This window comes from Rhea americana, unplaced genomic scaffold, assembly GCF_003343005.1.
Source record: "Rhea americana isolate MKP2758 unplaced genomic scaffold, rheAme1 scaffold_3, whole genome shotgun sequence".
NCBI lineage: Eukaryota > Metazoa > Chordata > Aves > Rheiformes > Rheidae > Rhea > Rhea americana.
In genome coordinates this window covers 12,479,770-12,506,095 of record NW_028186423.1, presented here as the reverse complement: position 1 = coordinate 12,506,095, position 26,326 = coordinate 12,479,770, and the positions used below count along the sequence as shown (strand labels likewise).

Below are 26,326 nucleotides of genomic sequence, written 5' to 3'. Positions count from 1 at the left end.
AGAGATGAAGGGAGGTTTGCTTGCATGCCACAGTTCCTGGGGTACTCACTTGGGAAACAGAAGGAGGTACCATACTGTCAGCCCTGGACTCTGCTTCCAGAATTAGTCGCGTATACATCCCTATGATCAGAGACACTGCCACAYGATTGCGTGTTCTGCATATGCTCAGCTGAGTAGATCCGTGAGTATCCAGTAACTCCTCCCAACAAACTGAGCATATGTGGACTGGTTACACAATACGCATACTACAAACTCAGTAGCAGAGCTAGGGGAAGGTTGAACTAACATTAAAAAGTGTAACTTTTCCAGCTATATGGGCTACAAAAGAGTTGTTTTAGTTTGAAGATTATATTAGTAAAAACTGTACTTAATATTGTCTTCTCCACCCCTCACCTTTTTTAATGCATTTTGCCAAAGTAATTGCTCCCAACTGTTTAAATGCAGTGTCTACATTTTAATTCAGAATACATACGTTTTTTTCCTCCTTAGAAGTCATTGTCCCATTTTCTCTCCCCACACAAATTAAATCCATGCTTCAGAGTCTGAAAACATTTTCCTCCTCTCACAAATTTTCAACCTTTTTGCAGAATTTAAGCTATTTTGGTGATGGCAGCAAAGTCTCAGGAGATGTCAAGTTCCTGCAGCCTTTATAAAAACAGGTAGGCAGGGTAGAGCTGCCATATGAAATGAGTGCTCCACAGAATCAGATACTGCTTCATGAGCTCATTACAACAATACACCACAAAATTCACACGAGCAAGAKATATTATGAATATTTCAACTTCAGGAAAAGCCTTGTTTCTAACTAGAACTTCAATAGGTGTAACAAACTTACACATGTAAATTCTTAGGAACTCAAGGTTCATGAACTCCACTGTTTACARATCTGCTTCTTTTGTCAATATTACAACTGTCAGCATTAATATATATTAGAACTTGGATAACATTTTTTTTTTTAACCGAACCAGGCTGCATATGCCAGCTGATCAACTTGCTCGTAAGTTTAATTAGTGTTTCTGCAGCCAGTAGAGAGAAAGTCTTTACAGTATTCTCCATATCAATTTAATTCATAATTAAGAATGGAAAGGATYCAGAGAGTAATACTTGGCTAGACAYACGGGTTAAGACATAGCCTAAACCAAGAAAAATACTGAAGATCAGAGCGCCCCCAAAAAATCATTTCCAAAGTTACTTATAGTTTACATTATTAGATGCTCTCAAAAGAATCTCCCTCTGAAGATCTGAATGTAAGTGCTATGGCCCATGCTAGGCAAAAATCAAGCTAGATTATCACAATGGTGACTTCTGTGATCAAAAATTAGTGGAGATGCAAAAACTACAAAATTTCAAAGGTTAGGGAGCTCTGCAAAATTTAAATTAACTGACTAGTTTATATATGCTTCTTTAACAAATTGAAGAGCAGTGTTGCACACCAACTATCATATTTTCGGTATGTTTCCTTAAGGAAACTAACATCAGCCTCCAAGTAATTTCAGCTCTCTGACTAGCTTTGGACATACTATTATCTTTAATGTTATCATTTTACTAAGTTCCTGTAAGGTTTTGGTTTTTTCAAAATTGGATAAAGGAGGAGAGCCAGATTAGTTTCTCTCCTGCCTGAGGGAACAGGCTTCAGTATAAACTCATTCAGCTGTCTTGAACAGCTTTTGAAACATCAGTGAACAAACACACAGCTGGAACCTGCTACTTACTACCTCTTACATATGGAGTGCGAGACAACACTGAAGTGTTATGGGCTGGAGATGCAAAAGAACTTATGGCAGTTGGTTGACAGAGATGTAGGATGCAAAATGGTAAAAACGTTGTTACTTTATGTTTTTCTTGCATACTTTTTTAATTAATGAGCTGCTTTATGGGTTTGAATATCCTCTATAGGTCTGTTTCATCCTAAGAATTGAGTTTGTTTATACAGATTTTACAGTTAAGCATAAGACTCAAAACAGCATCTCAGAGCAATAACTTAACACYCTATTAGTTATTTGCTCAGTATAGAGTATAGAAATCAGACTGATGCATGTCTCAGGTTGACACAGAACTAACAAGGCAATGCAATGAATCAAGCGACTAACCAAATGCAACTTCCAAAGTATTTTACATGAGCTTTCTAKTAAGTTCATTCTTATACTTTTCACTGAGTAGGCTGTGTGAAAGTAAAACCTACAGTTAATATTTTTAGGCAACATCATCTCCTTTATGGGAAAGAAGTAGATGCTTGTTCTGTAATGCTGAACTAGACAAAGTTATTTTAGAAAGTTATAATTGATTTTATATTCTCCTGAGATACAACCATTTCTTTACAAGACTGTATGTATTATTCAGAAGAAGCATCAAGAAACACAGACTACCTCGAAAAAAAATCCCACCCTATTTATCGGCACGAGTGAAAGGGAAGCTCCTTTACGTTTCATCTCTAACAATAAATTGTAATGCCTTAGGGAGCCAGAGATCTTTGAMAGTTCAAGCTTTACAGCAGCTGAGAACAGAGCACATTGGCAAGAACTAAGCAGAGTCAATRTTAACAACTGTTATTGTGATCAAAGTCTAACTGAGTGCATTCCAAACAAGATTACAGTTCTCAGGGCATATTAAACAAGTTTACAGTTTGCAGCTATGGTTTGAGTTAAGGAAGAAATCAAGCTGTGGTAGCTTTTTTTTTTTTTGAAAAAAAAAAACTCTTGTGAAAAGCATTGCTACATTGCTGGTCATACTTGTGAACCTTACATATATCTAAGTACATATCTTGATGTGTACAAGTATTTCAGTTTTGTGCACATCTCAAATTAGTTCTTGCTTATTACTCTTAAATTGACAGAGTCAAACAGCAGTTTTGATTTTCAAAGGTTATTTTTTTCCACCATCAGTATTTTTGATCATGGTCCAACAAGGCACAAGAATGCTGTTTCCATTTGAAGTGGCAGCTCAGATGCAGCACCTCAGACTGCTCAGTTCATAGCTTCCCTCGCTTAGCTGAGCATATATAGTTCTTGTAGCTGAAGTTGTTGGTGGTATATGGATGCATTAAAAAAGAACAAGTGGGAAGCTACAGAATCAAAGGCAGTATTTTCTCTGCTCCCCAAATTAGCTGGCATAATGGAATGTATATAAATGTAKACATTTTTATGTAAAACACAATTCTGTTTTCTTATGTCATCCGTAATAACTAGTGACTGAACCACTCTAAGTTAAACTTCACCTACTTTGATATTCTTAATAGCTTCTAAGGAAGGAAAAGAAAAATAGAAACCTGAGAGCTCCTAATTTGCTCCTAACAGCTTTTATTTTGATGCTTCAAGTTCTTAACACTAACCTACAGCAAATACACAGGTATTTCAAGTGGCCATTTGACTTGTATTTATTTCATTGGTTGAAACATTAATTTGTTTTGAGCTACAGTGCAGTAGCATTTAAAGCAGTAAACTTCCTAAGGATATGGACTACCAAGTCACATTCTGCTAAGCATGTAACRTATAAACTACACTGAAACTCCCATCCCAAAAAAATGTAATCTCAAACACAGAAGTGTTTCCATAYGCCACAAGTACCACAAGACAAAGTTGGCTATACTATTTCAACTTTAAAACAAAAAGTGATATGGAGAGTCATGTGTCAGCAGTTAATGATACCCTGACGTTGCACAACATAGCCTGTTAATTACTTAACACCACAACTATTTGAATTATTGCTGTCCTCAACAGTAAAAACCAATCTAAGCCTAGGCTGTTAAGTTTCCTTTTCTGTTTTCCCAGAAATGTACTTGTAACATCTTTGTGCTGGCATTAGCTCCTATGAGATCATAGGATGAGCTGGTTCAGGAAGTCGGTAAAATACAGAAAGTATTTTAGGTAACCTGAAAATTCAGACCAGATTGATATAAGCTGCCACAGTCACACACAGCTGTCTAAAAACTTCAAACACTTGTTACCCATAGGGAAATGAGTTAAATATTTCAAAGTCTTTACAAATGCAGAGGCTGAGTATAGACTATTCTCTAGATAAGACTTCCTGATTAGTCTTTTTGAAAGTACTTCATATGGCATAGTTTTCCATTTTCCATACCTTAGACTTGAGCTGTAATGAAGTATATTTACAAAGYAGATGTGGATGTCAGTAGTAAGAGCAGAACAAAACATCTCGCTACTCACTTGAAATTATTTTTTAATGTTAGACTATAATAATGTATCAGTATAGGTTTTATTTTCTATGTGGAATAACTGTTCTCAGGTTACCACAGTAAGTGATTTAAACAATTTCTACTGGTTTATTTCTGTAGCATGCAACTATGCATTTTCCTCCTCTGCTCCCAGAAAACTATAAAGTAACCTTTAATTATTAATCAAAGTAAGGGGAGGAGGATAAAAATTTAGGTTTCTCTCCAACTCTAAATTCAGAAGGTCTATTTGTTCTGCAGAAGACTATAAACCTGAAAATCACCCCTCACTGTATCAAAACAATTGCCTGTTTTCACAGAACTCCCCCCTCAGATTTTCTGATCTGTTATTTGATAATAGCCAGTTACTATGATTGTCCGGAAAGAAAGTAATCCAAGGAGATAGAGCAACCTAACCCTGGTCAGTATACAATCTAAATTGCTATTTCCCCCCTTTTTGCTACAATTTTCTTTCATTAATGTTTGTTATAAATTAACTGTTTACCTAGCATCCACAGACTATACTCCTTTATTTTTCTTTAAATAAAGTTTAAGAGTGCATGAAAAATTAAGACTGAACTCTGAGGAAACAGAAAGAATAAAAATACTGCTCAATAAAAAGTGACAATAAGGATAAGCTTAAAAGGCTTGTGCAGCTCTGCAAAGAAATAGTTTGTAATTCTCCACATTTTCAAACATCTTAAATATTATAAATACAAGCACATGCCCAGCAGAAAACCATGAAAGACTAAATGACACTTCAGCCAAAGGATCTTGAGTAGCTGACAACTATTCTACCTTCATGAATAGCTGCCTTTTGGGGGTTAGCATAGAGAAAAGAGAAAGATATAGTCTAAAAAGGTAGCAGTCTGGCACATAAAGAAAGTTTTCTTTTTTTGTTCCCAAGAGCATAGTTATCTCTAACAAAAGTATCAACAGTCAAAGAAAAGGATAAAAAAAATTTCTCTAGCTTCAGCTGAAATCTGAAACCAGAAAACCTGGCCTTATGCCACTGCATCTATCCAGCTTCGTCTTTAAGATCTAGATCCTTTTTTGGCTGCTTTAAATATGAAATACCTGCCACTTGAGAAAGTGTAAGTTTTAACAGCATAAACCTTGAACAGAAAGACTATGAGAAGAATCTTACATTCAGCTGCCCTCATTCAAAATGGCACTTGAACATGGGACCAGCATCAAATCACCATGGGAAAAAAAACCCAGAGACCACCACTATGCTTCTCCAACAAAATATTCRTAGATCTTACTCTTGGCTAGCCWARAGTAAACTTTAAACAGACTTAGATTTTTAACATGAAAAACAGATAAAGCAGTGCTACAGGTATTATTTCTTCTATTCCAACAGAAAAATAAGTCGTAGAGCTACAGATTTCAGTAGTCTTAAAGAACTGGATTCAAATGCAGCCTAAAATTTGGCCTACAGGAGAAGCTCAAGTTAACAACACTTGAGTTGCAAATCTGAAGAAAATTAGTTCAATGACAAGCGCACTTATCCTCAAAATATGATCTTTGAAAAAACAACAAAAGACAGACTTCTCTATTCACAAGAAAGGATGGAAGCAGTTCAGCAATAACTCAGGGAACTTAAATAAAACATCAAGTATTTTGATTAAAGAAAAAATACTCAATTCTAATCCAGTCTATAGCTTGCCTGCAAAAATTTTTGAATTTGTTACCAAAAATTATACAAAATGGCTACACACACAACCTCCTTTAAGCAAACGAATCATAACTATCAAACTTGGTGAGCTTCTTAAAGCATCYATCAAGGCAGAACATTCTGCATCTGTCAGCTTCAATCCATTTGATTAGCAATTCATCTTAATAGTTCACCTAAATAGAGCACACCGTGATAAATCTCACTAACTCTTCTCTTCAAGCAGTCACTAATCATAGAATCAGTAAGGTTGGAAGGGACCTCTGGAGATCATCTAGTCCAACCTCCCTGCTCAGCAGGGTCACCTAGAGCATGTTAGACGGGGTTGCATCCAGGCAGGCCTTGAATTGGAATGCAGACTCTGGTAGGCCCTTAATACTAATATCCTGCCAAATACCTTTTTAATAGCACTTCTAAGACAAAGAAAAATAAAATAAAATATAGGTCTGATTACAGACTATTCTAAAACAGAGCTAAGTCCTAATCAGATAAATGAATAGATGAAATGCATAGATACTGGAAAGATAGAATCATTTTACTTGTTTTATTTCTAATCTTCTATTTCTAGGTAGACTCGCTTTATTTCCAGGTTTGAAATACCCCCACACAAGAAGTAAAAGCAGAAAAACGACTAGCATATTGTAAAATCAAGAATCTACTGAGATGATTTAAAAAAATGCTTGAAGATTTAGTGAGACTGTCAGGAGCAATCAACAAATAAAGGATTTACTTACAGCATTAAAGACTGAATCGTCATCTGCATCAACTCAGAAATCACAGCACACAAAAATATTATCAGATGAAAACCTGTCTGTATTCTTCGCTATTTTTAACTTCCACATCTCAAAATTTCAGAAAGTTTTACTTTCATCTCATGACACTGTAGATCAATATGTGATGCTGTGTTTTGTATGGGGAAAGAGGAAAGGCAGCATCTTGAAAGCAGCTGTGTCCATTCTTAACCAAATCAGCACATCTGACTGCCATACACCCTGCTTTCAGAATTGTGCCCTAATACTGTTAAGTTTAAACAACATTTTCAGAAGAATTTGCATGGATATTAGTACACATCACCTACTAGAGGCACCAAACCACCCAGAGAGCAGGCTGATCTCAGTAACAACCCAAGCCAGAATAGCAGGCCTACAGATATTAACTCTCAATTTTGTTAGACACCTGGAAAAGACTTTCTGCTTGGAAAGCTATGGCACTTTCTGTCATTAAGCAATTACTTAAGCTACTTTATCCAAAGGAAGGATTTCTGTGCAAAATGCCCTCACTGTTCTAGGGAAAAAAAAAAAAAAAAGACAAAGACATAGGAAGGCAGATACTTTCTTTTCCAGTGTTCTGAAAGGCAGTTTCAGTTCCCAGGAAAGTTATCCTAAAAATAACAGATACGCAAGACAAATTAGATCTCTCTTATTCCAAAAGTGCTAGACATTATCWGCTTGTCCTTCAGGACAAGTTCTTACTCTTCGAATGATGTGCCTATAGTAATACAGTAACATCTGCTTATAGTAATCATACTGTGCATCAGTTCCTTTCACATTTCATGAACAGGTATACAATAACATTCAAAATGTACTACTGACAGGAACAAGAATAGGAGATTAACTCACCCCAACTCTCAGTTATACTTACTGGCATATTCAGGTTTCATGTATTTCATTTTGCTTAGAAATAATTTTGCTTTTGTCTAAAGCAATTCCTCCTGTACAGAGGAAAAGGTCTTGCTGCCAACTCCTTAGAGCAGAAAAATCTGCTTTGCTTTCTTCTGGAGTGTGCAGAAGACAGTTTTAYATATAATATACATATATTTAATAGCATAGTTCTCTTGCCAGAGAGAATGTTAACAACAATCTAACCATTTTTTTTTTTTTTTTTGGTGGCAGAAACACTGAAATCTAAACCAGAAAGACAGAAAATTGCCTCAACATAAGTGACTTGTTGGGGGAACTTTAATATCTATTTACCCCTCTAAACAAAAAAACAAAACTATGCCCCCCCGCCAAGTTCCAAACAAAAAACTCCTTCCACAACAACAACAACAACAACAWCACTCCTCCCTAAAACTTCAAAGGTCAGTTATTCATGCATGCAGTTTTCTGTAAGTCTTAACTTTCCAGCTCAATGAAAATAAAGGTGTCACACAGATCTTGCCGTATGTCAAAATTTAATTGAGCCTTTGTGCCCATATTTGATAATGCATGACAAAGCGCAGTGCAGAGAACAGACTGATTTTATACACAAAATAGTAATGAATTTATCATACATAGAGGAGCACTATCTAACATTGATTAAGCTTCACAGCAAGAATCTTTCCTTCCAAACCTAGAAAGAATTTTTTAAACACTATCCAATCTGTTATAGATCAAAGCTTATAACTATATGCATTAATAGGAATTTATCCTAAATAATTCTTATATACAAACAGCATATACACAACAGTAAACCACGTACTGCACTATTTGCTTTCCTGAAATGAAACTTTTCAGTCTTTTATAAAAATGTTTGTTCTATTTGTATGATTACTATGGATCTTACAGTTCAAGCTATGAATTTGCAACATCAAAATCTCATTTTTTCATTAAAAATACTATTACTGAGACTTTTATTGTAAAATAAAGCTTGAAAAGATTTTAAGAAATCTAGCGACTAAAATGCTTAAAGTCTTTTCTTCCTCCTCCCCAAGGCTACTTGATTCAAAGTCCTGATTTTTGACCAACAACTCAATACTGAAAACAAAGTAATACTTTTAATTTCATTGCAGATCTTTATATATGATTGCTTGCTTTCATCACAGTTATAGTCAGCTAAGAGTAGTTAAAGATTTTTTTTAAATGAGTACCTCAGTCTGACCTTCATGGGCACTGGATTCATGAGTGACACGAATAGCCTGAAATTAAAACATATTWCAATTGGACTTTAAATAAGAGATTTCGAATGAATCACTTTATGCTCTTCATTTTACACAAGCCATAGCTCTTGAAAATTAAATCAGCAAATATATCTCCACTTCTGAAGATCAAGAGATCAATATTTCAATTTCATTCAACCCAATTCAAAACAAATATTTAACAGTTGGTAACTGCACTTTTAATACTGACAACACTAGTGGCGAGTATTTTTGTTGCATACAAGTTCCCAGCTTAATTATAAAATATACTTTAGGCAGAAGCTGTGATCAGACATTCCTGCAGAGAAGACGGACACAAGATGTTACCAAACCTCCACGTTCCTGTGGCTGAAGGGTGTGGTTAATAAACAAGTTATCACCCTTATTCCTGAGGATTTCACAGTAAAGTTAAACTGAACTAACACCTGAAGTCATTGTGACTACCCTATTTATTGACAGAGGATCATCACTACCATTAGGAGCCATTCCCCCCTCCACCACTGTCCAAATGGTTCTGCTCCATCAAATGATTCTCCTAACCACTGCAGCAACTAGCTCATCTCAGTGGTGGTGTGTGTGTTTGCGGGAGGATTAAAGTCGATCAGCCAAATCAGTTCCCTGCACGGCCAGACGTGCTAGAGACAAAGCAAGCGAGGATTAGAAAGCACAAATGGAAGGGGGCAGGAGAAGCATCATCTTTTCAACAATGGCCTCAGATCTGCTTAAATTGACCATAAAACTGGATTCTGAACGAGCCAGAGATYGTATTCACATTTATCATCCATTTTAAAATCCATTTAAACTAACTCAGTGAACTAATATGGATGAGGAACATTGACAAAATCCATTCTACTGACTGAGTTACCTTAAGTTAAAGCAGTTTTTTTTCTTACAGTAACTGTCTGATCACAGGCTCCCATGTAAAGTCAGATTGTTCAAATGCTTGACCAGATCAAGTCCTAAAGACTGTTTAAAGCCATGTAAGAATTATTTGCACAAGTATATACAAAAGTAAAAATTACGATACTAACTTCGTAAGTTTCTAGATATTTGGCCCTCTCTTCAGGAGTCATAGACAATGAATCTTCTAGGAACTTTTTCAATGAAGAATTAGTTTCTTAAAAAAATAAAAACAAGATATAACATTAATAATTCTTATCTGTGCTTCATATCTTAAGTTAGCTAGACATTACATAAAAGTTTTATACATAAAAGTTTTGCATAGAAGTAAAAAGGCTTACTGCAAAACAATAGCTATTTGCTGCATTAKTCAATATTTTAAGTGCCTTAGTTTGGTTAGTACAAAAGATTATTTTTATACTTATAGGTCAAAATGCTTCATGAGTAAGAACTGCCCTTTACAAACGTTTTAATTTAGAGAAATAGTACATAACCTATCCTTCCCTCCATGTCTTCTCCGCAATGTTAAGAAAAAAAAATTTACCGAAGTTCATTTTTTCTCTGTTGTTCGCAATAGCATGAATTAGACCAATTGTTCCACARGCATTGTTGATGGTCTGCTTCATGAAATACACTGATGACTTGACATCTTGTCCCTTTGCTTTTATTCTCTCTTCTTCTTCTGTTCTGAAGGTTTCATACTAGAAGTAAAGTTACCAAAAATTCCGCAAATTAGATACTAATTGTTTTTTCCTGCTTGGATGATGTAAACGTGATAGGTATACTGCCCCCTGCCCTCCTCCCTCCCAAAAAATCAGCTTGAAACACCTAACAAGTGGTTCAACCAGTGTACACTGACTGACTTAACTGAAAAGCTCTATATTGTGTCTTAATGTCTTTTCACTAGCTAGGGAATAGTCATCCTTAATCCATCACTTTGAAATGTATGCTTATCTAACATCATTTCAAGAATGTTCAAAGTGTTTTTTTTTTTTTTTTTTTTGATTTGTTCACCTATCACCATCTCTTCAATCCAACAGGAAAAAATATTTAAGGATAAAGGCTTTAAAAATCTATCAAGCAAACCATAATACTTAAGGTGTTTATCAACCTGGATTATAAGATCCCTCTCTTTACACTTATTTTATCTTTCCRGAAAAAAATAAGATTCATATAATCCTCATTCCCTGAAAATGGACCTTCAAAAGCTGTATTTATAAAGGCATGATTTATTTCCAGGAGTAAGAGACAGAATTTAATCTGATTGAGCAAGCTCAATCAATTTTACACTTAGTAAAATCATTGATTAGTATTGATGAAAAAAATCTGTTACTCTTTGCGACAGATTTTGTTTTGCTTAAGATTTTCACCTCATTTGACGAGGACGAAAAAAAACTAGCTGATGGAAGAAGCCTTGAGAATAAGCCTCTTGCTTATTCTGTGGAGTTCCTTCTTTTCCTTACTAGGGGGATAACTTAAAGGGTCCCTGAGACACTACATGCACTAGTTAAATTTATTGGGAAAAGATATGGCTAACATCACTTGCTTCTAGATTTTGCTTTATCTGAAGCAGTTATCTTCTATGATTCAAACTGGATTCAGTTTAGAGCCTTCGGCACTGTTGTAAGAAATGACTCCTAAAACTAAAGTGCTTTATTTTAAGAGAACTTCATGAAAATACTAGCAAACAAAGAATAGACACCTATGAACAGAATATCATTCGTGTGCTTTACTTGGCAAAGGACAGATTTAACTAGGAAGGACAAAAGATGCTGAATTTTATGAGGTGCGTAAAAACATGAAGAAAGAAAAATAAGAGCCTGCTGTCTACAATCCCCAAAAGGTTAGTCTGACAATCAGTCATCTTATTCTGGACTATGAAATGAAATTATACTCTCATCTAAAATACTGCCACCCTCTTAGTGTGCCTCAACAATTGATTTCTACCAGAGAAGACAAACTTGGAAGTACCAGACATCTCTTACTGCCAATTATAGAACATTCCATTCTTTCAGCTACTGCAGGAATTATGTTTTCTGGAAATACCAACCTTCCCCCTTAAATGCCTCTTAGCAGCAAAGTAAAAGGAGTTTTCAACCACTTGCACATCATGCCGATACCCCAGAATTAGAGCATATTAAAGCAGTTCGTCCACATAACCCATTGTGGCATATTAATACTGTGAAAATGTAGTTCCTCTTTAATATTAAAAATTAGGTAGGAATACAAAGGACAGGCCTCCAAAGCAGTAGTTTGTCAGTAGAGGCTGAAGTGCTGAAAACTGTTAGCTCAGGCCTGAGGTGGAAGAGAATACCCAAATTTCCATAGCAAAGCAGCTATGAAACACTACCCAGGAGTATGTCAAAAGCATGCATAACAAATTTGAAAAGATTTGTTAGTGTTACTTTCAAACATCTGCAAAGACTAGTAAAAATTTGAATTGTAAGGATTGATGAATAGGAGATACAAAAAGAAAATGGCAATCTCACAGCATCATGAAGACTTATATTTGAGAATCAGTGATACTGATGTTGCAGTCCATAAATTAGGGAAAAATTGTTCTAGAAAATGCCGTATTTTTCTCCTCTGCGTAGCCTCTTTACCTCATTTTGCAGAAAAAAAACCCCTCCAAAGTGGATGTACTTTTGATCCAAGTATGGCAAATATAAAATTTGCATGTAGGATATATCCAATTATTAGAAATCTCTCAAACTCTGTATCAGTGACAGAGAAACAAGACTTTTTCCAGCATCATGGTTCCACATCTACAGCTTTGTCTGAATGTTCATAGTAATAGCAAGTACATTTATGAGGCATCTTAACCACTTAGCTACTAGCATACAACAGTGGTCTTACCTGGAGACTTTCAAAGCTTATTGGACAAAAATGCAGGTTGAAGTGGTTATATGTAGATATATAGCTGCCATTCATCCCTTGYCAATCAAAATGAACCCCAAGGCAAAAGAATAAATAAAAAAGATTAAGATGGATTTTTGAGAATACTGAAAATACATTTTGCACAGGAGTTGGACTAGATGACTTCTAGAGGTCCTTTTCAACTTCAGTTATCCCATGATAGGCATCCACTGGATCATGCCCAAAGGTCCCAACACATACAGGATTCATTCTGTCTAGAAGCTATGATGCAAACTAAGTCAGTCCTTAAYCTTTAACTGGATAATGAGCACACAGATGATTTGTATGCTAACGAGCATATCTAACCCTGAAAGCAAGTTCAAGCAAACTAATACCTAGGAAGGACAGAAGAAAGGAGGGGTTTCTAGACAGAGGAGTTTCTAGACAGAGAAATAAACATGATAGATGCACATTTACAGAGACAGCAAAATATGAATTCAGAGGTATGCTTTCATAAATATAGACAGTCAAGACAGCAGGCACATATAAGCACAATATGACGGACAGTATTGGAAGGACAATGGAAGAGGGGAAGAACTCCAAAAATACAACATAACACTCAGCTCTTAGAATTTACACTGAGCAAAAAAGCTTCAGAACAGAGGCTTAATGTGGAAGATTCAGCTCATGTGCTCAGGAGAAGAGTTGCTACATAGTAGATAAACACTTCTGTTCCTTATGTTGAAGGGTTAACATGCTGGATAAAATCTCAAATGTTTTGTCAATGATCAGATTTGATTGATCAATATAGTATACGCTGTTTCTCTGGTTCTTCGTTTGTCTCATGCTTTTGTAGGATGAAATCAGGCAGATATTCTGCAACAAAAGGGAAGTTGCTCTTCCCCTGGAATGCTCCCTTCACACGCTCCAAGAAGGCAAGCTCACAGAGACTGCATGGTATGGTGGGCAGAAGAAAAGGATGGTCACAGGGAGCTCAGATCCTGTAGGCCAAACAGTCAAGAGACTGCAAAACCACAACACAGCAGAACAGAAGCCGACTTCAAAAGTGAGGTAAAAGAAATTTCCTGAAGATAAGAAGGGGCACTTCAGTTTGCTTCAATGTAAAGCCAAATTGGCTGAAATCAAGCCCAAGAGTGACAAACTGCATAGATGTTTTGGACAACATAATACACAGAGGCTTAAAAGTCATAACAGAAGAGGTCCAACCTAGCCACCTTTAGTTCTCTCCTTGTCCTTATAAACCATTTGTTCTTTTTGAGACACACTAAAAGGCAGTTGAGGAAAACTGACCTCAAACTTATTGGTCAACTTTGGATCTTTCTGCTATCATGTAAGGCTTTTTACAAGCTACAAGATCAATATGAACTGCACATTTCAATCTACAGCCATCCAACTTTCAAAGAAGAGATGTATATCTTTATATATAAATATGTAAGTACACAGAATAAGCAGACTTATTTCAAATACCTGCCTAACTTATTTTTTCTTCTTGAATGAACATAAGCAGTCAGGAAGAGGGTGAGGAGGGGAAAAACAGGCAGCAAGAAAATATATGCACTTTCATCTTAGAAAGATGTCCTATCTGCCCAAAAAAACAAAATCCATACTGGTACTAACAACTGAACCAAAAATGGGCTGAAGTTTGGTCAGTGTGATAGTGCCAAAACTCAAAACTTTTTTWAAAACCAAGGTGGGCGGGGTGGGGGGAAGAGAGAAATAGCTGCATTTGGTATGTTCTCTACTTCATACTTTGCTTATCCTACTGCAGCTTTCTACTAAAATTAGCAAAAATATGCCATTTAATTATGCATATTATTAAAAAGCCTTGAAATTGTTTATAAAAGAAAGGTATGAGACATACTTTCTTTGCTTCTATATTAACTTTTCCCACTTTAATTAAAATACTTTAAAGGAAATTGGAAATACACATACAGGTTGTCAAAAAAAGTTCTGAAGGAATTTTTTAGTTAATAAGTCTCTGAATAAGGTCTGTTACTACTATGACACTGAAGATACAAARTTTTCATTCTCATTTCACTTACAAAAATGTGATTCATTGATTATTAAACAAACATTTACCTTTTCTGTTATTGGAAAAAGAAGTAGCACTGCACAGACAGGTCTTGGCACCATGCTAAGGAGTTCTGGTTCCATACCATAAACATCTACAAATTGCCAGTCAGGATGTATACCTAATTGTTTCAGAAACTGAAAAAGAAGAAATACGTATTAATAAAATAAATGAGTGTGCTCATATGCTGACCCTTCCAGAAGCATAAAGGAACAATTTCAGTTTCAAGATGAAATACATTGCAACAGCACAGACTTTCCATCAGCACAAAATAAGCAGAATAAATGAGATTCAAATTTTAATAAATAACAGTGAATAAACCTTAGTGCTAACAAAGATGYATAAAACACATCTAACCTATTTAAGGAAATAGGAAGGGAAGTGAAATCTCACCCCCAATATTGTTTATTAAGCATTAAAGCATTTCAACCATTTTGAAAGTGTTTTGTTACCAATATAGAAGAGTACTAAGTATTAACTTTAACCAGTAATTGTAGGACACAGTATTTATGAATAAGCTTACGATATTAGACTCCATGAGCATTTCAGAATACCCTATACCAGTATAGGTACCAGTATAGTGGAGCTGCCAAGTTTAAGCAACTGGGGTGGGTGGAGGGGGGGGGGGAGGAAAGGTGCTCTTTAATGGCCTTTGGTATGACAAGAGAGAACACATTTTACTTTGTGTAACTTTTAAGAAGGGCAAAAATCAGAGGAAACATGCATACTGTTAAGTTTATTATGAAGAGAATGAAGCTACAGACAGTGTTTTGAGAAAAAATTGCACTTTGTCATTCTAAATGTATTCTTCACTTTCCCTCTTACCCTGAAAGATATAAAGATCAAAACCCAGGGTAAGTAAAGGAGAATTAAATTTGAAAAAAGTTTAAAGAGCAGCTTGGAAAAAAAATAGTACGGCTTTCTGTACACCTGAATAGTGTATTTATCAGGGAAAAAGCTTCACAGAAATAGAGAGCTTCCATTACTCCCAGTACCATAGCACCTAGGAATAAGAAGTTAAGTTTCAATATACCATGAGTTGGCTCTTAAGCGATGGCTACCAATACAAGAGGCAACGAGAAGATTGGCTTAGTAGGACAGGAAGCAGTCTTGACAAAATAGCAGCCTGAAAACATTACTGTAGAATCATCAAAAAACATTTAAGGAGAAGCCTGAAATAGGCTAATGAGAAATCTCTGTGTATCAAGAGGGTTTCACTCAAGCTTGGGAAAAAAGGACAAAGACACCTGTCTGAAAATTTAATGAGATGACAAAAATTAGCATCATGAGGCCATACGTAAGATAGACCGCCAGATGGGTAACAGATGACCAGCAGATGGCAGGGTGGGAAAAATCCCTCAAAAAAACAAAGATATGTAGCTTTGAACTAAATCAAACCCACTTCAACCTTCTTCTAGCTCTTTCCTAGGCCAGTTACAGAAGCTGGTACAAAATGCAATCAATTATCCACTAAGAGATGAACCAAGAACTTCCACATTGACAAAAGTATTACTGTTCTAGAACAGCAGACAATTCTGTATGCTTTTTAGACTGTGCCATTCAAATGGAGGGATTTTTGTTGCTTTGCATCCCAATTACTCAGCAATTATGCAAATAATTCTACTGTACAGATCCTTAAGGACAGAGCAGTTGGGGTACTTTTCACCATATTTGAAAGGCTCACTCAGACACTTGCAGCTGCTTACTTTCCCTTAACTTACCAGGTTAACATAAAATAGTTCTTTTTCTTCTAGATTTGCTCTTTTTCAGTTAGATACTCAGTTTCACTTTCATTATCAAAATGCTCATTAATTTGAATTTATATGAAGTGTTAAAAGACATAATAAGAAAGATATTTAGTCACATTACAGAAGTCCTGAAGTTCAGATAGAATTAGATATGCAAAAGTGCATTGATTTTATTAAGTAACTTTCAGAGCTTTATTTTTACTCACTGCTATCATATTTTCAGTTGTCTCTTTTGCTGTTGTATTAAACCATCTTCCTGAAGAACAGTCTTGTTTTTCCACTGGGTCAGTCCATTCATTAGACAAAAAGACCTAATAAAGTTGCATGCTTATTCTATACAGTCATTTCAATGATGTCTTATCTGCACCTTTCATAAGTTTCTGCTTGTTGCCCAAGCACTCTTCAAGTCCCTTCCTTCTCAGCTGGTGCCTAGGGTTAAGTGGAATTTCAGCTCAATTACCATTCAAGTTGAAGTTTGCACAATTGCTTCAATATCTAATATACATGAGCTGAAACTTTCACCATTAACAGATTTGATAAAGAACATACAGCCCTTTGTGGTGTTGGGCCCACACTGGTAAGCCCAGTTTTCAAGGAGGTAAATAGCAATGTAGGACCCCTACATTCTTTAAAATTGCCTGATAAGAGCAATAGTTCAAGTTGGGCACATAATAGCATTAAACTACTCACAAGCAAAGAGGATCTGGTCAAAATTGTGAAGGCCGAGAGCAGCCATGGCTGCCGTGACCATGATTGTGCAGTTTAAAATCCTGAATGAAACAGATAAAACAAATAGCATAATTGCAGCTCTGGACTTTAGGAGAACAGATTTTGACTTACTCAGGGATCTGCCTCACAAAATCTCATAGGAGACTGTCCAGCAGGAGAAACGGGCTCAGGACTAGAGTTCAATCATCAAGGAGAATCTCCTCAAAGCAGTCTATTCCAATTGCAGAAAGTTAAGCAAGTGTAGCAGAAGGCCAGTGTGGATCAACAGGGGAGCTCTTGACCGAGCTTAAATTCAAAATACATAGGGCAGAAAGAGGGACAGAATATCCAAAAGGAATATAGAGTCACTGCTTAAGCATGCAGGAATGCCATTAGGAAAGACAAAACACAAGTGTCACTGAAATTACAAGGGATGTGAACGACAAGAATAAGGCTTCTACTAGCACGCTGGCAACAAAAAGGCTAAAGAAAACACAGACCCCAGGCCCAACCRGCAGTGACATCCACCGGGGCTGACACTAAGGCCAACTTATTAACATATTTATCAAAAATTCTTTAACACCTTCAAACCTGGTATTTCAAGATCTCATAAAAAAGTTTCAAGGAATAAAGCCCATTTACCACCACTTCCCCCCCGCCTCAGATTTTCAATGGAGAAACCAAGAGAAGACTGAAGTGTGGTAAGTTTTCTATACACAGAGTTTTTACCCCTTCAGTTGTGTTAATGAGTGTGTCTTTCTTTAGTGTGTCCAAAAACAACYATTCTGACTTAGCGCTCCTGATCTTCATAATGAGCAGTATCTATATATCTATCAATACCCATCAAGCAGTTTTGAAATTTAATATTCAGTATGTACAAGCAGTGATGTATGTATTGAACCAGGACCAGATCGCCACAGAGACGGTGATGCAAGGCATGAAGTTGGACTAATCAGGCAATTCAGACTTCCTCTAAAATTGTTTCTAGTGAGCATAAACTGCAGATTTACTGAAATGGGGCTATTCAGTCAATGATTCATAATAGGACATCAAGTTATGTTGTAAAAAAAACATTTAGGAACTTGTTTCTATTATCTAAGAAAAAGTGAGTAATGGGCACAGGCCTGATCAATTCACTCTTTCAGATAAGCCATTATACATGTTATTTACAGCATATTAAAATAACAAGCAGATTATTCTGCTACTTTAGGTCAAGGAAAACAGGAAAGCAAGAAATTTTGTCTTTTCTGCCATGCTATTAAGTGAAACAAGATAATCTATCACACTAACTACCATCACTTGTTTTTCACTGCACAGTACAGCATTTGTTGTTATTCATTAAACAGACTTATTTATCCTCGGCTGTCAGRAGGTACTTCAGTCCCTAACAGTAAGGTTTTCAATTTATTTAATTGAAATAGAAATAAGAAATGAACAAAGAACACAATTGCCAATTTTGGCCTTTTATTATCTATAGAGAGGTAAAATATATGCTTTTCTTAATTTTCAATTACTAAAGAACATACCAGGAAAGACTTATAAATCAGTCTTTCTGCTGTTCTTGTAAATAATATTCTGAACTCCAACACAAGCTACAATTTTTCCCTGTGCAGGTTAGCCATGCTACCTCAATAGCTTGAGATATTTTAAACTAGAATAAACCATTCACAACCAACATATCTATAAACCCACCTTCATATTTGTGCTTGTGTTTATGAATTTTATATTCTTGATATTCTTCGCTATGCAGTGGCACAGATTCAACAGTTCCCCCTAGCTGACTATGGAAGACATTCTAGGGTACACTCGTTACAGAAGTGCAAGCTGAGTTTTGGTCTTCCACTTTGAGGTTACACTCATAAAAACAGGCTGCCTTCCAAGACTGCATATTATCTCCAATACTGCTACTTTGCCTACAAAGGCATAAGGTAAGCTTAAGTGGCCTGAAAATGCTTAGCTAAGGTGCTTATGTTTCTTCACATTAGACACTCTTCCACTCCAACACAACAGCTCACCTAAGAGGACCACCACCAACAATGCACTTCAGGAATCTCTGGCACTGCCTTTTTAGAATAGGCTCCTGGCTTTGGTCAGTAGGGTTTTCTTTTGGGAAAGCTAATGTTGCAAACTGAGTTGATAAMWTKRMWMSTYCTWWWAGRASKWKYMAWKTTATTATCTTCAAGATAATTAATCTTTATATTTGSCACTCTTGAGAAACAAACATGTTCTGTAACTGAATGAAGACTGGTTGTATACAGTCTCTGCCACTTTGTTCTATGTTGCAATCTTTATTGTCTCAGAAAGTCATAGCTGTCAAAGGGATCCATGCACTAAAATGAATTTCTGTATACAGCTGATTCTCAATGCATTAATGGATTTATAAGAGCAGGATCAAAGGTCTGAAAATAATTCTGGAAGGCAACTAGACAGTAGTTTGTAAGCATTATATAATCACAGAAACTCAAGCCACAGGCAGCTAGCTGTCAAATAAGCCAAATAGCTTAACTCTTGATAATCTTTAGCCAATGCTTGAGCTGCACAATCAGATTCAATGAATTATTTAGCCTATCTGCTATAACAAAGACATGCACTGACATGCTACCTTCTGTAGGAAGTAAGGATATTTCTTAGAACACTGGTGATCAAGAAAGATAAATCTGGCTACTGACACTACTTGGCTCCTTAGTAAGCCCAGATGAACAATTCTTGATTGTTCCTYACATCACTTCAATCTTACATGCAGTCAGCTTGTGCCTCATCTCTTCACTCTGGCAATTTTTAGGCAGTCTCACTTGCTGAGTGTCAGATGAAATTCAGAACAAAATCATCAAGCATCATCTCATAAACTATGGACAGCTAAATGTAGTTTCTTGCCTTCTCTCTCCCACTAATGGGAAAGTACCATTAGAGTCATAAGAGGTTCACAAAAAGGGGTAGCATAGGTCTCTGCAGGCCCCACAGCTGAAGCATCTCAAAGAGATGAAATAAGTCTCACTGAACCCATCAGACACAACCACAACTCTGTGCATGCTGAATCATGAACTGTTTTTACATCAGAGGTAGACCAACAATACTTCATAATTCATTCCATTAGACTTTGACAATGATTAAAAAAAGCACTGTGACAGAAACAAATTAGCACTGTATGGTACATTTGACTACGCTGACTTTAAGAAGATCCCTACAGATAAGTGGTGGTGCTGTCCTCAGTGAGTCATGGCAATTGGAAATCTTTAATGCTAAAAGTATTTTTGTTTACTCTTACCAGGCAATTTCTAAACTTGCAAATAATTCCAATACATCAGAGGTCATATACACTAAGGAATTAGAAGCTCCTAGACTTGAACTGTAATACAAAGGTTTTCATCAGATGGAGAAAGACTTAAGGTGTTTTGGAAATACTTCACACCTAAGCAATCTTGTGCTCCTGTAACCAGGAAATATTGACTTTTTTCCACTCCCCCATTATCATTTGAATTTCTACTACAAAGACAGAGTCTCAATTTGACAACACACRTTCATTTACTTTTGATATGTTCTTAGCATAGGGCTCACCCTCCCGTTTTGAAGTGTATTTAACACATTCCTCTTTTTAGTTCTAAGAACAGTGAATGATTGGTACACTAACCAAAATAGACTAAGGATTTGTCAAAGCATAACTGTTTTGAGTATAACATAATGCTCAGGAATCCATGCTTTTTACAGGTGACTGAAAGTGCACTGGTTTAAAAGGCTATTATTCAWAAAACTACTAGCAACACACTGTTCCAAGGATAGGCTAATACTCAAGTTAAAAAGTAGATAAATACAGGTTTGTATAATTAAAGATACATGTATTAAATTACTGTGAGACATATACACACTCTAAAGCAATATCAAAAATAAGATATACTTGTAACAGATGTAGTGTATGTATACACACACATACTTTTCTTCACTGCAAGGACCGACTTTGAGGCACCCTGTAATCTACTCAACAGGATTTCTGTATGTTTACAGCTTCATTTAAAACTCAAATTATTCTTCATATACTTATGTTTCATAAAAAACCTGTTGACCAACATCCCTGCTGCTGTCCAGTTTACCAGTATCCTTGCAAGACTAAAGAACAACGGTTAATAATACAAAGTATATTCATATTCAAAGACTTTTTTAAAGCTACACCATTCAGTCTAGATATTAACTACAACCACTGCTCAGATAATAGCAAAATGCACCAAAGAAAGTCTAACTTGTCTGAAGTTGCCTTCCCTAAACAGAAATATTAGCAGTAAAGTCACTATTGAGTGGAAGCTCACATTATCCATGATCATTCACAGCTGACAGACATCACCTATCCTCACATACAAAGCTAAGGGGGAGAGAGAGACAGGTTCTGAACATACTTAGAGTTGTTCTATGATTTTCTCTGTGTAAGAACAATAAAAGAACATAAGCCTGTAATAATACAGGATAATTCAGATATTTTGAAGCGATTATTATTTTTTCTCCTCAGTTTCTACTTTACAATTGATAAGGTTTTTATTTGTACCATGCTGAGCACATCTCAACAGCTGGAAGATGACAAGTTAGAAAATCTGAAATTCATCTATAAAGTTGTAACACCTATTTCTTTCCCAAACCAGAATTTAATTTCTAAACTTCAAAATTAATAAGTTGTCACACCTTATTAGCAAAGATGAAGAATTTAAAGACTATTCTCCATAAAAAATGGTGAGGGATGTGCTTGTTTTAATTCAGAAGAGGGAATGAAGTCTTTGCAAGTTGCTCCACAAGAGCAGTACTCTAAGAATTGTAAAGTGAAAAGTGCCTCACTAAAAAACAACTCTTCACTCTTCTACAGACTGTTACTGTATTACAACAACAACAAAATACACTTTTTTTTTTTTGCACAAAGGTCTGATTTCCAAAATATTTCAGCAATCTAACAGTTAAGAATTTCATCTTACTGCTGGAGACAGACTCTTTTAGCTTGAACTTTAACAATATTAACAGGCCTGCTAGAACCAGTATCTAGTATCTAATGCTTGCTAAAGATACTCAAAATTATCACTAAGAGTATCATGCAGGGTTGGAGGATACATARTTTTCCTTCAGGTAGAGCTTATCTAGCACTAATATGTCTTCGTGACCTAGGACAAGTTTCTTATTCTATTGCATCTACTGCACTAACAAGCATGAGAGTGCAGCAAATCATATTTTTAATAGCTAACCAAGGAGATATAGTCATGAGAAAGCAGCAAAATACAACTACAGTAAAACAAGCTATTTCTTATAGTTATCCAAAGCAAAATAGAAGACTGACACAGTTATATAAGGAGATGCATGCAAATGCACAAGGCCATCATATACAGGTCTAGATCTGGATGTATAAGTAAGTGATGATGCTTTAACCATTAATTAATGAATTAAACTCCACCCTAAAGTATATTAAAGATTACCCTGTGAGATGACCTGGTTATCACAATTGCAAAATACATTACTCTCTATCTGTAGCTCCCATTTTCATGTAGAGCCTTGGCATTACACTACATACTTGGAAATTTCTGAGGAGGTCCGGAAAGGCCTGATACACCAGCAGAGAGACCACAAGCACCCGTGGGGGAGGAAGGGGCCCCTCTTGCTGGGGAAGCAGGAGCTTCTCTAAACGACAGTGAAGAAAGATGGGCCTAAGRCTGCAGCGAGGAGGGTACCTCAGGGAAACACTGCTTACCTGATTCGTGACCTGGAAAACAAGCAGAGAAGAGAGGTGCGTTACAGATCTGGCGAGACACGGTGGCCTCCCCCCACCCCCACCACAGGCGCTGCCCGGCCGCCAGGCCCCGCCGAGCCCGTGGCGGCCCCGGCCCCGGCCCCGGCCCCGGCCCCTCTCTCTCCGTCCGCCCGCCCGCCGCGGGGGCCGGGCCGCCGCCGGCGGCGCCCTGGCGGCGGCACTCACGTCGGGGTTGGCCTCCAGGGGCAGCCAGCGGTGCGGCTCCATGCTGGCGGCAGCGGCGCGGCAGCCCGGCACTGACAGCACCTCGCACCGCCTCGCCGCAGACCCCGCCCGGGACCGCACCACCGAGCCGCGCGGCGAGGGGGGAACCGCGGAGGAGGCACCGACACTGCTCTTGCCTTACACACCCATCTCATCCCTCTGCTCCGCAGCGCACGGGAGCGAGCCTAATCGCCGCGCCTGGTGATGCCTCTCTCCTTCCCGCTTCTTACGGCCGGGCAGCGATGGCTGGAAACCTTTCGGTTATGCTTCCCCTCGCCCCGCCGGGCAATGGACTCTCCCAGGGGGCAGGGGGCGGGGCCGCGGCCGCCCGCGCGCTCCGCTGCCGCCCGCTGCGCGGCGCGCGGGAGCCGCCGGGGGCGGGGCCGCTGCGCGCGCCCCGCCCCGCCCCCCTCAGGGCTAACCGCCGCCGCCCTCGGAAACGCGGTTTTAAGCACAAATGGTAAAAAAAAATAAATTAAAAAAAATGAAAGGGAGGGCATGCTCTCCTTCCCGACCACTGTGTTTCTCCCTCGTGCTTTCTCCCGTCACTTCTGCTTTCCAGGCCCTCATCCGAACAAGCGCTGCCGCCCCGCCACCAGAGATGGAGGACTGTTCGTCGAAACATTTAAATTACAGCTCAAATTACGCTAGCTGTTTGTTCCGTACACATCTTGTATTTTTCTCCTGATACTGTTCTGAGAGTCTTCTTTCGAGTCAGTTCAGAACAGCGACTTCTGCTGCTTGTTACCGTAAGAGCTCCGTTACCCACATTGCCCTATTACTTGACTAGGAATCTGGTTCTTGTTCTTCATTAGAGTTCAGCACCGTCTTTTCTCCCCCACACCCAGTAGTTCTGCCTGTTTCCTTGCTTCTTCCATCACTTCTTGCCCCTAGCAAGCAGATTGCATTGCTCTTTACGAAAGCTCAGCTGACGCGCATGGCTCCTTACAGCACTGCCCTGCCCGGGCTTTTCCCACAGTCTCTGGGCAGCTGTATAAAGCCATTCCAGGAGGGGCAGCTGCAAGAGATTTATCTTTCTTTCTTTCAGCCTGGGTATTTTGAGAATGCCATTTTATTCTCCAGCAGAGATGTTGGGTTGCCAAAGACTTGCAAGGTTGGGCAAAGKCTGTAAGAAACAGAAGTGCTCACGTGAATGTTCCTTCACCACAATACAAGGGAACATTTACCCATTCCTGTGTCACAGGATCTGGGGGCTTGTGAGAGCAGCTGTGGACTGCTTCTCTGAGGTGGACATTCGGACAAACTTTCTGGAAAAGGCCCTGGAGCTGAAGCCCCAGACCCATCCAGCCATTATGCATGTGAAGAGAAAGACTTGGAGCAGTGAGAAGCAGGTGGCTGAGCATGCGTTTCTGTCTACGGTGAGCAGAGAGGCTGCGGGAAAGAAAGAAACTGCCAGTTCAYAGGCAAAGAGAAAGTTTTTAACAGAAATACTTTCTCCCATCTGCCTAAAAAGCTCTTTGAAGAACTTGATACAGTTCTTTAGAGAATGCTGGCAAAAATAAATGCCCTATCTTGAAGAGGCTAAGCTTGTGAAATGGAGTAAATTACCTAAAGAATTTGTGTTTAATCTTGTTTTACCCTGTTATCACTCAGCAGGRCTACAGTGATGGTCACACGCCTGTGCCTGAAACTTCTGGTTCTGCAATTCAGTCTACTTCTAGCTTACGAGACTTCCCTTCCAGTTTCTATACAAAGTGTCTCCTCATACTAAGTTCACAGTCCTTGTCTAGCTAAAAGATGGGCCTGTAATGTCAAATGAAGATCAGATTCTGTATCTGCTTTCTCCCACCCCAAAAAAACCTTTGTAGAGCAAGCTTACAGAAGGCAGAATTTGCTAAACAATTTCAGATTATAGATGGACAGACTGTAAACTGAAATCATTAAATACATCAACCACCTTCTGTTTCAAACAACTAAATACATGCTAACATGTTGATAAAAACAATCTCCAAATAACTCTAAATTTCAGCAAAACACTGAGTATAATTCTGTAATTGCTAAACCACCCTGTGAAAACAAGACATGCAACTTCACACCTATCTCTACATGAAAAAAAGAATGAAAAACACAACAAATGTTAGTCATATTGCTACAGGCACTACTAARAGACTTGATGAAATTGCAGTTCTATGTAAAGTTTTCCAAATAATGCAGACAGGTACATAACACAGCTACCTAAGTTAGAGAACACAGAGATTGGTAAGTCACGTCCCTGCTAAAGCAGGCAGATCTTTTTTGCATGTTGCAAGTGTTTTGACAATCATGAGGTCACGAAAGTTATGTGTTACTCAGAAACATTTGCACATGTAATTAGATGCTTTAAAAGGGAGAGGCTAAGATCAGAGTCCATAAATGTATAAAGCTCATAAACATGTACACTATGTTCCATAACAATGTCTCCTTTTCCTGAAATATCAGTTCTTCTATGTAAATTTTAAAGGGACATTTACATTTGAAAATAGGTAATTTTAAACTAGCCAGTGCTTCTATGTGATTAATTATTCAGTAATTTTCAACACCGTTTTAAAATCTATCAACCTGAGGTCCTAACATAACAATATAAAAAAATAAGAGTGAGAAAATTTAAAACACTCATGATTAAAAAAATCTAAGACTATATGCTACTTTTAAAAGGGTGAATGATCACTAGGTTTTTAGGGCCCCAGACACACCCCAAAGTTACTGCGCTGTGTAGGAAAACCTTCCTGAATGTGGTTTTAGTCATACTTTTTTAGTAAATGGCAATTACGTAGAAAAAAACTTGAGCTGCACACACAAATCATTCGCAGACTGCCCGTTTTTGTTTGCAGTTGTGCAGACTGATTCCACAATCTCTCCGTACACAGTGGTCACTCTATTTAGCTGTACTAAGTGCAGCACACCATACTCGCCGTGCACACACAGGACAGTGCACGCTTTGTACACCTGAGACCTTGGAAGGCCCCAGACAGCACCAGGAAAACCCAGGTGCCTGCTAGCAATGAACAGAACCGAGTAAATAAATCATTGCGCAAAGCAGGTACGCCTCGGGTGGGGAATTTCGCAGCCTCCCCGACTAGGGGAGGCGATTTCGGCAGCCGCCGCCGGCCCCTCAGCCCTCTACGCGCCCGCATTTGGGGCCTGGTGTACTGCGGGGAGGGGAAAAGCCCCCGAGACGAGCCTGAGGCGGCGAATGACGACGGCGCATGCGCCCCGCCCGGCAGCCAATAAGCGCGAGGCCGCCGGCTCCKCCCAGGAGCGGGGCGAGCCAATCAGGGCGGGGGGCGCTGTGTGGCGGAAGTGGGR

At 38.0% G+C, this 26,326-nt stretch overlaps 1 protein-coding gene across 2 annotated transcripts in view; it reads right to left on the bottom strand.

Annotated features, from left to right (window-relative positions):
- The window catches only part of UCHL3 (ubiquitin C-terminal hydrolase L3), a 41,384-nt gene extending 18,324 nt beyond the window's left edge, over positions 1-23,060 (bottom strand). Inside the window, exons 1-6 of one of the 2 annotated variants that reach the window (XM_085309511.1) lie at positions 22,982-23,060; positions 22,757-22,768; positions 14,596-14,724; positions 10,184-10,340; positions 9,771-9,856; positions 8,692-8,739 (exon numbers count right to left, since the gene is read on the bottom strand). In XM_085309511.1, coding sequence (XP_085165637.1) covers positions 8,692-8,739; positions 9,771-9,856; positions 10,184-10,340; positions 14,596-14,724; positions 22,757-22,768; positions 22,982-23,023 — 474 coding nt within the window. In that variant the 5' untranslated portion in view covers positions 23,024-23,060. Of the gene's footprint in view, positions 1-8,691; positions 8,740-9,770; positions 9,857-10,183; positions 10,341-14,595; positions 14,725-17,025; positions 17,050-22,756; positions 22,769-22,981 lie in introns of those variants that run through there. The other variant, XM_085309510.1, reaches the window with a different exon arrangement.
- Between the last annotated feature and the right edge of the window lie 3,266 nt (positions 23,061-26,326).